This window comes from Ailuropoda melanoleuca, chromosome 1 (assembly GCF_002007445.2).
Source record: "Ailuropoda melanoleuca isolate Jingjing chromosome 1, ASM200744v2, whole genome shotgun sequence".
NCBI classification, from domain to species: Eukaryota; Metazoa; Chordata; class Mammalia; order Carnivora; family Ursidae; genus Ailuropoda; species Ailuropoda melanoleuca.
Window position 1 is genome coordinate 184,940,784 of NC_048218.1, and position 16,864 is coordinate 184,957,647.

The 16,864-nt window shown below is 39.4% G+C and overlaps 3 protein-coding genes across 10 annotated transcripts in view; all 3 read right to left on the minus strand.

Annotated features, from left to right (window-relative positions):
* The window catches only part of CADPS2 (calcium dependent secretion activator 2), a 544,075-nt gene that overhangs the window by 364,931 nt on the left and 162,280 nt on the right, over positions 1-16,864 (minus strand). The gene's annotated exons all lie outside the window — the stretch shown is intronic.
* On the minus strand, positions 1,324-2,915 carry RNF133 (ring finger protein 133). The gene has a single exon (XM_011224700.3). It carries the CDS (start codon positions 2,714-2,716, stop codon positions 1,583-1,585), a length of 1,134 nt encoding a protein of 377 aa, XP_011223002.1. The 5' UTR covers positions 2,717-2,915; the 3' UTR covers positions 1,324-1,582.
* Positions 5,030-6,678, minus strand: RNF148 (ring finger protein 148). Its single transcript, XM_002919019.4, has one exon. The coding sequence runs from the start codon at positions 6,096-6,098 to the stop codon at positions 5,187-5,189; it is 912 nt and encodes a 303-aa protein (XP_002919065.1). The 5' UTR covers positions 6,099-6,678; the 3' UTR covers positions 5,030-5,186.

The following is a 16,864-nucleotide window of genomic DNA, read 5'->3' on the forward strand; positions in this document are numbered from 1 at the left end:
CTCTCCAGGATTGGGTATAAAAAAGCTTGTGTGTACCCAGTCAGGTTTCACCCCCCACCACCTGGTCATCTTGAATACATTTTGCTGTGAGCTGATTCTCCCCAGCCTTAGATGATTGATTCTCCCTCTTTCAGTCTTGCTTGATGTTATGGTTAGAACCAACTATTGCCCGTCCACCTGTCTCTGAATTCCAGTGTCAGCCCTAAACTCAAGAAATCACTCCTAACAGTTCTCTCAGTAGTGTTGCACAAGAACTAAAACCCCACTATCAGCCCAGGAGAGTTCAAAGGTCCTTGTTAAATTTATGCATGCTAAACTGAAATAATGGGTTCTGGGCTAAAAATCAGAGTTTTCCATTTAGTCAAGGTGATTTAGGGAAAAAATTTTCAGGATTAACTTCTCATTATTGTGTATGACTGGGACAAACTGTCCAGTTTTTCATATTAACATATTTACATTATGAATAAAGTACTCATTCATTCCTTCACTCCAAAAGGATTTGAGTGCCCAGCATTGTGCTAGATCCTGAGAATAGTGAACAAAATAAACATAAGCCCAAGATGTCATAATAACATCTACACTGTGATACCTATCTCCAAAATAACCTAGCATATTTTAAATATTTAATGGTGAAACAAACTGGGTAGTATGGTGGAAGAGACAGGAAAAAAAACTAAACATCAGAGGATTCATCATTTAAATTTTTCTACAAATTATGAACATGCATTAATTATAAGCAATATTGTGCATGAAATTATAAAGAGCTGATGTTTTGCATTTAAGATTGTTATCACTATGCATATACAAATCACATAAAAGGTACTAGTAGCTTGCAAAGAACCACTTGTCAAGAGAAATAAAATTCCATACAGCAAAATTTTCATAAGAATGAAAAAAACACAGCACAATGACTTCAAAAGTAGTATATTGTACTATACATAATCAAAAAAATATTACTCTTCCTCGCACATAAGATAATTTTTCTTTTCCAAACTTATTTGATGGTTTTTGTATAAGGAACATGCAAATATATTAACAATTTTCCTACCAGAATAGACCCCAATATATGTACAAACATTTAGGGGAAAAAAAGTTTGTTCTTGGGGCACCTGGGTGGCTCAGTCATTAAGCGTCTGCCTTCGGCTCAGGGCGTGACCCTGGAGTTCTGGGATGGAGCCCCACATCAGGCTCTTCCGCTGGGAGCCTGCTTCTTCCTCTTCCACTCCCCCTGCTTGTGTTCCCCCTCTCACTGGCTGTCTCTCTGTGTCAAATAAATAAATAAAGTCTTTGGAAAAAAAAAAAAGTTTGTCCTTGATTTTGACATACACCTGTACGTTGAAACATATATACTCATAGGAGTGAAAGACACTGACAAAATATTACATTTAGCAAAGGCAAAAAAGGAAACAACAACAACAAAAAAATCCTGCTAGGCCCTTTTTCTGCTTGACAAAGAATGGAGAAAGTTATCACAGTAACAGAAAGGGACACAAAAACCACACTTCAAACAAACCAACAGCTTGTCCGTATTAGGACTTGAGTTGACAAACAGGTTTAATCCACTTTCTCAAAGGTCATGCTGTCAAGGTGAAGGATGAACATCTTCCGCTACTTCAGGAGGCCGCCTGTCATTCTGGGGAGGAGGGGGCTCCTCCCCCTCCACCACAGGGCTCACTTCGTCCAACCCTCTTGCAGGAGGAAGTTCATTGTTTGTCCCCTCTTCGCTAGGGAGGTTACCAGACAATTCATTGGACATGAGAACTTGCAGAGATTCTGTTCCATCTTCAACATCCACCTGAATGCCCAAAGCTTTAAGAACATCACATTTGCACATAGGACATGTCCCATGGGCCAGAATCCAGGGGTCGATGCAATTCTTATGGAAAAAGTGTTTACAAGTGAGAATACGAACTGTATCATTAGGCTTATAGAGTTCAAAGCAAACTACGCAGCTATCTCCATTCGGACTGATTTCCTCATCCCCCTCCTTCAGTACCCGAAGCTGGAGCTGGCCAAAGGCTTTCTTGAGATCAGTTGTTAACCGCTGCCATCTCCGGTTCTGAATCCTTGTTACCCAAAGTTTCCAAATATGATAGAAGATGAAATATGCTAAAGTAGCAGTTGTGACAATCACAAAAGACACAAAATAGTGATTCATCCAGATGATGTGTTTTCTCCCCACCTCTACTATGACTGTAACATGAACTCCCTTCTGAATTAAGTGCAAAATCTCCATGCCCTTTAGGTTACCGATCATCACCACAACAATGTCTTCAAATGCCTGATGAAACATGGGAAAAACCTGATTACCAGTTCCTGGAAAGTTGTAGATGATCACTCCGCTGGCTCCCTTCTCAACGGCCACCTTAATTTTCTGCGAGAAGCTACAACCTCCCCGTTCAACGAGTGCGAGCCAGTTCTCCGAGTTCTTTGATCTTCTGAAACTGGTATTGGGATTGCATGCATTTTGAGTTTTCCCCTCTGGTGGCACAATAACTCCTGCCACTCTCTTCAAAGTGGAGCTTCTTCCAAATACTCCGGTTTCCCCCAACTCTGACAACATGCGATTCCCAACGTGAAATGATATGTTCATGTAAGCAGTCCAAACAGCACTAGCGCTGCAACAGTTCTGACCAAGAAGCCAAAGAAAACTGAATTTCATAAGCCAGGAAGATGCAGTGTTGTTTCCGTGAGTGCCAATCCTGCGTAGATTCATCTCTCCCTTCACCTAGAGACTGAAGTACCAACCCAACAAAAAAATGTGACTTCCACATCTGTTGACAATCAATTGAGTATAACAACATGAGAAAAATCTTCTGGGTGAAAACAAGTTTCACTGTCTTCCAGCATGTTTTTGTAAGAAATGCTTAAAGATGTCTTATAAGGTTCCGATGTTTTATTAGAGAGAGAAAGAGAAACACTTTAGATTGAAAAAAAAAAAAAATTCCAGTCTCACTAATATAACTCCGGATACGGTTTACAGTTGGGTAATGTGATTATGACATAAAGGACAACACAGCCAATTAGAGAAGAGCTTTGAGCCTGCTGGATCCAACCTTAGTGGCCTGAAGGCTTCAAATACTCTTCTGGGTGATTTCTAGGTTGTAAAATCAATTCAATCCCTGAGCTACACGTTAACAGGTATCACTTTGAACAAAAAATATAAAATTCATACACATGCACATACAAAACTTGAAAGCATATGCAAGAAAACCACAGGATTATCATTTTTCTTGACAATAAACCAAGGAAACATGTAACAAAGTGACAAGCTTTAAATAATTAGAAATTAGTATATGAACGATTATGTGGTAAAAGCAGTGATCTGTAATACCACTTCTAACTCACATTTGGTCACAGTGCCAATTTTTTATTTACCATATAAACCATTGTACTAAATTTATTTAATAAATTGCTTGCTCAGGCTTATTGGTTCAGTTTGGTTTTGATTCTGATTTTTTAAAAGAGGATTTTGATTTCTAAATCCTGTTAGATTAATTCAGCTTCACTTCTTCACTCTTACATCGACTCTCCATAGGGATGACAGAGGTAAAGAACATTAATCTCTTTTCTGCAGATCTTGGCATCTGCTACTGATCTAACAACATTTTGAGGGAAGAAAGGAAGAAGGAAAAAAATTATATGTAGCAGTCTTAGTTTAGTGTAATTCATTTTAAACAAAAAGGCAGCTATTGATTTTAAAAAGAAAAACATCAAGGTCCCCATTTAGAGTTAACCACCAACGGCAGTGTTAAAGGTCATAGATGTTTTGAGCAAAACCTTTGCCAAAAATCAACAAACATCCCTGGTGGACCCACCCTCTATACACACAACAATGTCATCAGCTCTGCCTTTATTTTTGCTACATTTACATCAATGGCGCAAAATGACTCAAGACCAAAATGACTTGTGAACTAACAAACATGGCCAACCCCTGGTGCTGCCATACACTTTGAGGGTAATCTCAGTGGTTCTTATCCACTAGCTAGAAAAACCAAGAACTTTGACCTTGAAGACAAAGGTCTGATCTTTACACACAGGATGCTAAGAGACCGTTTTGTTAGGTTTTACCAGGACCAAGGGAGCTAGTTCTTATGAAATGTGAATCAAAATAATTTGAGGAAGGAAAGGAGGAGGAAAAGGCCCTATAGACCCAACCAAAGCAGCATAAAAAGAAAATATTACCTTGTTAACCATAGTTCACAGTGGTCCATTTTCTTTCCCAAAAGACCATTATTCTGATTTTATTTCCATACAACCCATTCTTAAAAGTGTGTAGTAGACACTGTGTAGACTCAAAGTGTCATCTAAGTTGGATATCAATGGTTTAGCATTTCACCCACAAAGATTTTAGTCAAAACCAGAACTCAAATCTTTCAGCCTCTTAATGTTACACACAGGTATTTGTGTTTATCTATTCAAACAGAGAAGCAAAATAAGGCAAAAGATACAATCTGTAAAGACAATTAAAATTTCAGTTCCATTCTAGATCTATATTAAAATGCCCAGAAACGCACTCATTACCATTTTAAGAAAACAAAAGCATTTACTATGGTCACTTCTAGAAGGGAAATCTGCTACCACAGCTAATTCACTATGCTAGGATTTAAAGGGCTGTAGCAAACAAAAGTGATTTTTTTTTTTGTGATGCTGCCCTAAATGAGGCCTACAGTAATTTAAAATATTTTAGTTACATAACGAAATGTGCTATCATCTAAAATTATTACTCAGAACATATTACCTACTCAGTACCTTTGGAAACCAGATTTCCTGATATTAATTAACCATGGAGAATTAAATCCAGATCTAATTCTACAATGAAATTTTATTTAACAGCAATAGATATCAAAAATATGGAAGTAAAATTAATATAAAAAAACTTTAAAGCATTACGACTCTGTGGCCTCAATGTCACAGTCATTTTAAATTGAAGACTAATTTGTTTTTAACATATACGAATGCACTTATTTGGATAAGGGCAAAAAAGTAACAACCTAATACAAAAACAACAAGTTCAAACAGCTGGGCATGATATGGAGTTTTATTTTAAAAACACAAATTTCATCCTTTAGTACTTAGGTAGAGAAGATGAAGTTGAGCTTTTTCTCTACAAAAAGTGCTAAGAGAACTCATTTATTTTTAATATTTGGAAAGACTTGGTTATATCTTCAGAAGATTCTCCAGGTTTAAGTTTTCAGAATGTCACACTTGCAGATGGGGCATGTCCTATGGGCTAAAAGCCAGGGATCAATGCATGCCTTATGGAAAAAATGTTTGCAAGTTAAAATACGTACTACGTCTTGGGGTTTGTATATGTCAAAGCAAACAACACAACTGTCTTCATTTGGATCTAATTCCTTATCCCCTTCCTTGAGCACTCGCAGTTGAAGCTGACTAATAGCTTTCTTCACATCTGCTTTTATCCGTCTTCTCCTCCTGGTGGAAGCACTGGGCACTCTAGGTCTCCATGAACAGTACAAGAAAAGGTAGGCAACTGTGGCAGCCAGGAAGGTGAACAGAGACATAACATAATGGCTCAGCCATGGCATGTGCATTCTCCCCACTTCGATGATGATCGTCACATAGACTCCCTTCTGAATCAAGTGCAAAAGCTCCATGCCTTTCAAGTTGCCTATCATCACCGCGACTATATTTTCTGTTCCCTGGTGAGACATGGGAAACACCTTGTTGCCCGTACCTGGATAGTTATAGATGATCACCCCATTTGCTCCCTTCTCTGCTGCCACATTGATTTTATGTGTAAAAGTACAGCCTCCCCGTTCAATGAGGGCCAACCAAGAGTCTGCCTGTTCAGGTCTGCTGAAGTTGGTCATAGGATTACAAGCATTCTGATTCCATCCTTCAGGAAGTACCACCGCACCAGACACCCTTTCCAAAGGAGAATGATTGCCGAACACTCCACTCTCTCCTAATTCTGATATAATCCGATTTCCCACCTGAAAGGTTATATTCAGGTGGGCTGTCCAAATGGCTTTTCCTTTAGAGTCAGGAAGGCTAAGTAGTAGAAAGATGCTAAGCCTCAACAGTCGTGATGACACAGAACTAGGAGCTGAAGGAGTAATTTGAAGCAGGCTCATTCCTCCATTTGCCTATTAACTGACAAAAAACAAAACAACTGTAAAACAAAGAAGCTAACTCCAATTGTTGGCAGCAGATATTAAAGCGCAGAAATGGAAAAAGGTCTGCGTCGATCAAAGGTATGCTGCTCCTTCCAGCATTTTTACTTTTGGTAGATTATCTTTCTTATAATGAAACAGAATAACAAGAGTTCTTATTACCACAATGTGATTTCAAGAAAATTATGACTTCCCAATGGGGAAATTGTGACATCAGAAGTAGGTAAGCCAATCTAGTTGTTTATATCAGTGCATTGCATACTGAAATCCTATTGGCCAAAAAGCTACCAAGCAAGGGCTCATGGTATATAACAATTTGAATAAACTCTAAAGCAATAAACAGGGAGATTTTTATTTTTAAGCCTTGAGTTTCTTTCCCAGTTCTGGATAAAGTGAAAAGCTGTCTAATACTACTTTATATTCACTGTTTTTCTGTTAAGCAAAGTAGAAATCATTTGTGTATTAGTGCATGTGGATGGCCAGTCACCAGTTCTCATGCATGTTTCTATGCTACCGAATATGCTTATCTATGGGCAGTAGGAACAAATCATTCCCACTCTCTTCCAACATCAAATGCTTATCCCAGATTCAACATGAAGACAATGAACATGTTGGAAGGAAGACTGATACATTGCCAACCTGCCAGACATATTGAACTTTTTACTAAGATAGTTACTAAGAACCTACTATGTGCTAGGTGAACACTAAGCATGGTTCATACACTGGAGAAGAAAACAGACACACATGTAGTGGAGCTTACTATCTGGTGAGGGCAGATTTTAAACACACACACACACACACACACAAAATGTATAGCTGCAAGTTCTGATAATATATTTCTGAAAGGACAAGAGTATCAGAAGAATATAAAAGGAGCCAGACTTTGATTAGAGGTCCAAAGCATTGCTCCCCTAAGGAAGTGGTACTTGGTCTACGACTTGAAAGATAAATCAGAATTACCCAAGAAAATAATATTTCGGGGAGAGGAAGTGGCAGTTTCAAGAGCCCAACACAGGAAAGAACATAGCAAGTGAAAGTATCTGAAGCAATATATATTTGGCAAAATAAGAGAAGAAAGTGCAAAAGTTAAGAAGAGAGGAAAGCAAATAGCAGTCAGTGTTCAGGGTCGTCAATGTGACACCAAGGATTTTGGAGTAGGTCAGAAGGGCAAGAGAACCATGCTGGGGGGCTCCAAGCCGGGGAGGCGATTTATAAGCATTTCAAAACGTTGACTTGTTAACAAGTGCACTTTGGCTACCCTATGCAGGAAGTGGATTGGAAGAGAGTAGAGGAGTGAGATGAACTTAAGCAGACAGTGTCTTGACTCCTGAAATAGCGGAGTAGAGAAGCAGAGACACAGACAAATCCGCTAGTTACTTCAAAGGTTCAATTAACAGATGTGGTAACTGGAAGGGTAGTGGTGAGTCGAGGAAAGGATGACTGCAACCGTCACCAATCACTGTATTACTTTATTGTTGCAAACCATGGCATCTTTACTGCCTTAAAGATCCTTTAATGCTGGTTTGCCGGTTTGCCTCTATTTTAAATCTTCACCTGAAGTCTGTTTCAAGGATTCAATAAATTGGCACTCAAACATTTATTATTTACTTTATATAGGACATATCCTATGCCCCCAGGCATGCTACAACACTCTGGGGATACAACAGACAAAAAGACAAAAAGAAACCAGAGGCATGTTGAAAGAATTTTTTCATTTTGACAAAAACATTTAATTATACTCCCCTGCCCAAAATATTTAATATTCATTTTTTAAAATAAAATTGGAAACAAACTTGTATCATTCATACCATTTTCTTCGAGCATCATGTTGTAAAGACATAAAATGCAGACTTTTCCCAGTTTCAAACTGAGTGAATCCCTGGCCCATTCCATTAACGTTGACAAAGTGAAGCCCTAGTAAGACAACACTATATCAACATTAGAGGCTGTTCACATCTGTGATTATTTAACATTTGGGGGTAGGATTTTAAGAAGTAACTCTCTCAGTCATGGGAATAAACAGCACAGCATAAGAAATATAGTCAATGGTTTTGCAACAGCATTGTGCACTGACAGATGGTAGCTACGTTTGTGAGCAAAGCATCATGTGTAAACTCGTCCAAACATTCTGTGTACACCTGAAAGTAATGTAACATTGTGTGTCAACTACACTTGAGAAAAAAACACCACTGGGATAGAATTTAAAACACTGGAATTACCTCCTTCCAAAGGAGTTTATAAAAAAAAAAAACCACTTAAGTTGTAGAGACCTAGCTTACAGCATGGTGACTGTGGTAAATAATAATGTATACTCAAAATTTACTAAGAAAGTAGATTTCAAGTGTCCTTATCTCACACACACACGAAGGGTAACTATGTGAGGGGATGGGTATGTTAACTAGCTTAATTGCTAGGGTATCAAAATGTATACATATATCAAAACATCACATTGTACACCTTAGATATATATGATTTTTGTCAATTATGCCTCAGTAAAGCTGGAAAAAAAAGTAATTCTTTTAGTTTGCTAATTTTTAAGAGTAAAGAGTTTAAACAGTAACTATATTTGGCTCAAAACACATCTCAAATCTCAAGGTTCTTTGTATGTTTGAAAAGATGGATTTGAAAAATTTACTGATTCATTGTATTTTTCTCAGCATAATGTGAAGTGATTAAGGCAATGACAGAAATTCCCCTGTCTTCTGCCTGAGTCTTAGAACAAATGTAACTATAAGAAACAATCCTTTGCCTCCAACACAGTGGTTTTATAAATGGGGACAACTTTCCCTTCTGAGAGACATTTGGCTATTTCTGGAGATATTTTTGACTGTCAGAATGAGAGGGTACTACTGGCATTTAACTGGGTAGAGGCCAGGGACGCTTTTAAACATCCAAAATGCACATGATAGCCCTGTGAATTAATTAGCTGGTCCTAAAATGTCAATAGGAAGGCTAAGAGACTAATGGAACAGGCTTGGGAAGAAGGAACCATCTCAAAACTCACTTCTCCATGCAAGACAACCACATCTGAGCTCTTATCAGGGAGTAAGCTTTTATAATTGACAATACATCTATCAAAAATGACACCCTCATCCTATCACCATTTCCCATTTTCCTTGGAAAAGAAACAATGGAGACCTGCAGAAGCAACCTATTAGTCCATGAAGACTGATAACACACTGCATCCATTTTATCAGGACCAGACCCAAGAGTCTTCTGTCCTGGGGCCAGGATAGTTGAAAAGAAGAGGGAGGGCATGTGGGCTGGACGATTGATGCTATTCTAATCTGTTCCTTCTAGACCATTTATTCAATATATAGACTTCCTTTCTTTTTAACAGCAAAGTGAAAGAAGTTTTCACTCTGAGCTTTGCAGGAGGGCTAAGGAGAACTGACATACACTCCTATGGCTGGCTGATCCAGTGGTTCAAAAATCCCCTCTCCTTCCATCGTGTCGTTCTGCCTAAGTACACTGGTTTTTGTCTTACATAGGCTCACATCATGATCCCCTAAGGCAGCTACTGTTGTTCCACATATCAACAGGCAGAATGACAGACCATTCAGAAGCATAAAGACTTTCCTTCTACTATCTCTCTACAAAACTTGATGTCACTCTGGCTAGCAGGGCTTCACAAACCCATGCCTAATGGAACCCCTAGAAATCACAGAATTATGACAAATTCAGGTTAATCATGATTTACCTTGCTGGGGAGAACTGGTCCCCTAGTACAGCACGTGGTGAGAGGGACTTGTAAACCTAACTGGTGCTCTGCCACCAAGGGAAAAATGTATAAACTGGAATGTGAGTAGGTAAAACAGCTACAGGCTCTAAATTCCTGAATTTGACCCCAAGGAACACACCTAAATAATCACAAACCACAACAAGCATGTAATACACACGATATACTCTGTACTGACAGGAGCCTGGGCCTACATTACAAGGAACACAACATGGCTCCTATATTAAGGAGGTTGTCATGTAGGCAAGAGAAAGGAGTTATACACAAATTAGGACTCTACATGTATGTACCTTAACTTCCAGGTTCCAACTAAAATTTCAAGAAAGGTTATAATTTTCATTAAGTTGTGGGAGGGGGTGTAAAGCAGGTGATCTCTATCTATCCTCTGCTATTCATCAATTTCTGTTAAGAACGCTCAAACTTCCAGAAATCTCTACTCTGAGGAGAGAAATAGCCAGATATATTCACATAGCATTGCCTAGATAGTATCTCTAAGATACAGGGAATACTGAAGAACTTCAATAAGTTATTTCACAAGTCATAATATCCAGGGCTATGACATTAGAGATCACCAGGAATCCACAAAACACACTGGATTTCCATTTAAGTTTGAAAACTATGTAGGTTTTCTGCAAGTAATTAAATGCATCATAATGGGATTTGGCAGGAACAGATTAGTGACTCAAAGTAGTTCACAGAGAACCAAAAAGCAAATAATGCTGATATTTTCTGAAAGTAGTTATCTTTAAAGATGTTTAATGATAGAACTAAATCTCAGCTTAACATTTTATTACATTTGACTGTAAACTGGTAAATTCTCATAAACAATGTATTTTCTCAATTTCTTCCATAAGTTAACCACCACTCTCACATATTCTCAGACATATGCAATAAAAAATTATTTAATATAAAAATGGACTTTCTCTTCTATTTCTGAACTCAGAAAAGAGTTCTGAATATGCTAAAGTGAAATACAGTAAAGTTTTAGAATAACATGAGTTTCTGAATTACATTGAAAGTCACATACTATGTACTAGGGCAGGTCCAGATGCATGAAAACCACAAAATTTACTCAGGCTCTTCATTATTCTTTATATGAAGTAATATAATGCATTTCAATATCATTAAAGGGTCTGGTCATTAAGTATATTAGAACAAAAAAGCTAAAGCAGACACATTTTAAATCACCCCATCACTAACCATGATCTCTTCACTAATGTGAGCCAGGATTACTATTCCTTTCTATTTACTGCATGCCTAACAATCAGATGCATGAAGAAAGCTTAGCTTGTGTAAGAGCTCCAAAGCTCCAAGAAGCAATCACAACACTGAGGAAGGGGAATACTCACATTTCTCAAACACTTAAGAGCACTGGCTCAAAACGATTAACATTGGTCAGGTTCACCACACTTGAATGAATACTTTCCACTGTTTTAGTTTAGCCTTCAAAATCATTCCCACAGTGTACAATTCTGCAATAGCATCTTATCTAATCTCCCATCACTGTTTTGCTCACCTTGGATTCATTCTGTTGCCCGAGCAACCTATAGACAAAAAGTAATGAAGTTTACAATGGCATTCGTGTTTGCTGAAAACCTTAGATGGCTTGCTCTATCCGAAGGATAATACCCAAGCATTTAAGAATGGAATATAAGCCTCTCCAGCCTGGTCTTCTTCCCTGTCATCCAGCCTCATTTTCTACTATTATCAATCCTGAAATTTAGGCTTCCTCAATTCCAACAGCTTACAGTTCCCGAGCTCCTATTGCAGCAGTCACTATATAAGACCTTACACAGGCTTTATCCCTTGTACAAAACTGTCTCTATGGTAGTTACACTGATTGCAAACGACACCAATTACCCCCCTCCCTCTAGCGATACCACTTGCAATGTGACTTAGCAGGTCCTTCTATCAGGAGGTAGGATTTATTTCTATACCCCTTGAATCCGGAGGGACCGGTAACTTACATAGGTGAACAGACTAGAACAGAAGTACTGATGTGCCAGTTCTGAGCCTAAGCCTCAGGAGGCCTTATACTCTTCCCCGGCTCCCCATCTTTTGGAACCCTACCACCCTCAAGTAAAGACGACTAGCCTAATAGATGAGAAGAAACTACTTGGAGGAGAGCCTAGGTATCCTAGCTGAGCCTACCCGAGATCAATCTATAGATGGGCCAACATGTGCAAGAGCCCCAGATGAGCAGAGATGCTTATGTGATCACAAAGACTGAGTCTAGGCAAGACCTGAAGACTCACCTAATCAACCCTAGAGTTCTGAGAAGTAATAGATACTGACTCTCATGTCTTAGTTTATGAAAAAAATTACTCTGATAGAGTTGTGGGGTGGTTTATTACATAGCAGCTGATACAGCTCGCTCTACAAAATTGTCTATTATTCTCCTGAGGGCTCGGACTCAATCTTTTTCTCCCCCCCAGTACTCATCCTCTACCACAGTATCTAGCACATCATAAGTTCTCAGTGAAGGCTGAATAAATTGTGTCATTATCATCCATATTCTAACCTATACTATTCCTCATGCAATAACATTTATTTAGGTTTATCTTTACAAGGGTGATAACTTTAGAGCATAACATAAGTAGAAAATGCATCATGAGTTCAATCTTTAATTGTTCTGTAGACTAATACTCCAAACTGGATTTCCTATGGCCATACTTGAATACAAAGATAAATGAGCATTTAGGATATGACTAAGTCCCTTTAAACTGTAATGGGTATAAATCAAACTACATATATTATATTCTGTTCTGCATTCAAAATTCAATTCAAAGTTCACGTAACTAACACTAAAACGAAGGACACTTTTTCTTCCCAATCTACCTAGTTAGAACATAGAATGGTAATCAACAGAGAAGGAACACATTACTAACCAGCCTGAGAAGTAACTGGGGGAAAGCCTTCACACTGTAACCTTTGCATTAAGAAGGATAGAGGGATGAGGTGAATGTTCTTAAGTAAACACAAGATTAAGCACAACACTTGATGGTATGTTCATCTTTCTTTGATCCTAGGACAAAAGACGTCTTAATATTAACTCAATCATTTAGACTGGATTTTTGTTTGAAAGGCCGGAGAACAGGCAATATACTCAATAAAAGGGGGCAAAAATACAAAAGCAGAATCTTTTGAATAACCACCAAAACTTGCCCTTTTTTTTTTTTTAAAGATTTAATTTATTTATTTGACAGAGATAGAGACAGCCAGCGAGAGAGGGAACACAAAGCAGGGGGAGTGGGAGAGGAAGAAGCAGGCTCATAGCGGAGGAGCCTGATGTGGGGCTCGATTCCATAACGCCGGGATCATGCCCTGAGCCGAAGGCAGACGCTTAACCGCTGTGCCACCCAGGCGCCCCTGCCCTCTTCTCCTAATAGACTCTTTTGCTTCTGTAGTTAACAATAGCCAACAATGAGGAGAAAATGTATTTATATGAAGGCTGCTTTTGAGGCTCTGTTTTAAAATTGTTCTAAACCGTGAAGTGGATTCTAGACCTTCCTAAGCCAAAGTCAGTCATCAAAGGTTTCTATGTTTTGCCTTCCTAAGACCAGTCCCACTGAGCACAGTTAACTCTGAGTAAGCTCTCAGCAGTTAGAAATAGCAGGGTAGAGGTGAGTAAGAAGATTTTCCCACTTAGATGGGTTATATTTTTCCAATTCACAGGTCACAAAATCCTTCCTCATTTATGAGGTAATTGAATCCCTCCAGGGAGGCAGCAATCAAAACCAGAGTATGGAGTCCTCATACCCACAACAACTATGCTGCGGCACCCAGCTATGTGACAGACCGGCTATGAAACCTAGTCCTGACCACATGCCAGCTGAGTGCGGTGAGCCACACTGAGCCTCAGTGTTCTCGTGTGTAAGACGGAGAAGTAACGTTGGCCTCTCAGCACCACAGTGGAGTATCAGATGCCCGCTTTCACATTTACTCATAAATCACCAAGTACACTGCTGGCATGGCAGAGGCTCACTAAATGGGCCCTTCTTCCCCTTCCCAATTCTATACAGCCTATTTCCCTCCATTGTCCACCATATAAAGTTCTTCTCAACCTTCAAGACTCATCTCAATCTTCCCTTTGCAATCTCTCCAGACAAAATCACCTGCTCCTATGACACACTGCTTTTGCATCTATTTGAGTCAATCTTGCCATATATTGCATGTAATTAGATGCTTGTGTCTGTTCATACTTTTGCTTGACTCAAAGTGTCTTTTGAGGAGTAGCCTTTACTTATGTTTGTAAAACCTGTTTTTTCCTTCTCCCCCCACCCCACCTTGCTGCTATACTAGCCAGGGGCTAGTACTGAGGGTCCCTGTCAAATGTTTGACTTTTCAAGCATTTATTCTTCAAAATATCAAGACATGCCAGCAGCTTTGGCAACCTCTGCTTTGCAAAGCCACCCATTAAAAAAATATAAATAGGTGATGATTGACAAGTCTCTCCTCAGCAAAGAATGACTTTGACAACAGTTGTCCAGAAAAGGCTTATTTAATATCACAGGATCAGAGGCTGTCTTACATTTTCTCTCCAAAAGAATTCCATATACATCTCTGTATTTGAAAAATGGAATAATATACAGCCATAAAGTAACAACCCTAGACTCTGCTGAATTAAAAATCCTTTAGTCTGGGGCGCCTGGGTGGCTCAGTCCTTAAGCGTCTGCCTTCAGCTCAGGTCATGATCCCAGTGTTCTGGGACCGAGCCCCACATCAGGTTCCCTGCTCAGCAGGAAGCCTGCTTCTTCCTCTCCCACTCCTCCTGCTTGTGTTCCCTCTCTTGCTGTCTCTGTCAAATAAATAAATAAAATGTTAAAAAAAAATCCTTTAGTCTGTGTATCAACATATTTATATATCTCAAGTCATACCTCAAATGGTTTTTATAAGAACACTGGTATCAGATTAATTTTGTAACATTTTAGCACCTCAAAGCCCTAAATTGTATCAGCAATAATAATGAAAACACAAATTTTAAATGAAAACAACTTTCTCAGCAACCCAGAAGGTCTTCTATTGTCCCTGGGCAAAATGCAGTCAAATCCTGCAATCCCTGGAAAACTTCTGATTAAAATCCTAGAATTCTAAGTCTCTATAATGACACAAAATATCTGGTATCACTTTTCCACATACAACATTCACTCTTAGAGACTAGAGATCTATTACATAAACACCTCTTACCATCGCCAACTAAACAGCGAATATGATTGCCCAATCAGATAATTTATTTTGGGATTCACAAAGGGGGCAAGAAAATAGAGTTTTGCTTATTATGATTATTATTGTCCTAGTGTACCTAACAAACTTCAAACAGAAGGTCTTTCTTGTTCCCTCATACCCAGAGACCTCCCATAAAAACAAAACAAAGAAGTAAACCTTTTGATAAACTCTCCTGGCATGGCATTGTTCAGTATGTTGAGAAGGTGTCTTATTTCACCAATTAATTGTTACATTACTAACCCATATTGAATTCCAAGAACAACATTCATGTAACCAATGACTCAAAACTTAATTTGAGATTTAAGGAAACAAAGAGTTTGTAAAATCCACATAAAGAATTCGTTCTATGCAAGATATAGAGTTGAATTACTTATGTTCCACTATTTTATTGCAATGATACTAAAATTACACAGGTGGAAAACCTAAATGATTAACATTCCATATAAACCAGGAGGGAAAGTAGATGTGGGAAGATGGCAACAGAGCAGGATGACCCTAGGCTTGCCTTGTCCTAGAAATACAACTAGATAACTATGAAATCACAATCAATACCCCAGAAAGCGATCTGAAGACTGGCAGGACAACCTCCACCACTAGACACAGACAAGAAGCCACATCAAAGAAAGTGGGAAGTGCAGAGATGCAGCTTGGGAGAAAAAGATCATGGACACTGTAAAGGGGAGGGAGCTCTGGCTGCAGACAAGAGTGAGAGACAGACTAAACACAGAAAGGAGCACATGGAGAATAATGAACCTCTATGGCAATTGGCTTGGAAAGTGACAGGGTCCAAATTTTGTGAGTTCTTGCAACCAACTAGCAGGGCTAAAAGCCTGGAGTTTTAAAGGTCAGCATGCTTGGCTCTGGGAGAGCTCAGAGGATATTGGGGCTGCTATTAGCAAGAAAGAATGGTAAACAGTCCACAGATATACAGGGTGGAAATGCCAATCTGAAGAGCACCTGGGGCATACAGTGGGGGAGGTTAGTTGTTCATCTCAGAGTCTGTCCCAGAGAGGAAGCATGAAGAGACAGACCCCTCCAGGAACAAAGGAACCAGCAGGGACCATTTCCCTCCCCACCCTTCAGCACTGCACAGGGCCACCTGCAGCAACGAGCCAGCACCCACACTCACTATCGAACTGCTTACACCAAGCCCTGCCCCACACTCTGATAGAACTACCTTTCCTGCCACACTTGGCTCAGTCTTGGCCCTAGCAGAGCCCCTCTCTCAGAAGACTGGCCCAAACCCCCTGCCCACACTGCAACTCCCAACCCAGCAGTTTTGCAAGTCCTGTAAGTCCTCTGTTCTGGCGGGTGCAGAGACAGATCTCATTTCACAAGCAGATCAGAGCATGGCTAGTTAAAACTCACCGCATTCAGACCAGGGACAAAACACTGCCCACAACAAAGAGAGCCTCTGCAGAAGACTGGCCTGAAGGAAAAAGCAGCCAGGACAAGAGCCGAGTGCATGTGGCACACACTGAAGTCAACCACAGAAGCACCAGGCCCTGGGGAAGAGAGGACACTAAACTGCAGGGCACCACAGGACCTCTTCTCCATAAGGCCTTTACTCTCAAGAACAGGAGAAGCAACTAACTTTCCTAACACAGAGAAATAGGCACAGAGACTTAGATAAATAAGAGAAACGCCCCAAATGAAAGAACAGGACAAGGCCACAGCAAGACATCGAAGTGAAACAGATATATATAACACGCCTGATGGAGAATTTAAAGCAATGATCCTAAGGATACTAACTGGACTTGAG

Coding starts and splice junctions, on each gene's coding strand:
- RNF133 (XM_011224700.3), bottom strand. CDS start 2,716: ATGAATCTACGCAGGATTGGCACTCACGGAAACAACACTGCATCTTCC.
- RNF148 (XM_002919019.4), bottom strand. CDS start 6,098: ATGAGCCTGCTTCAAATTACTCCTTCAGCTCCTAGTTCTGTGTCATCA.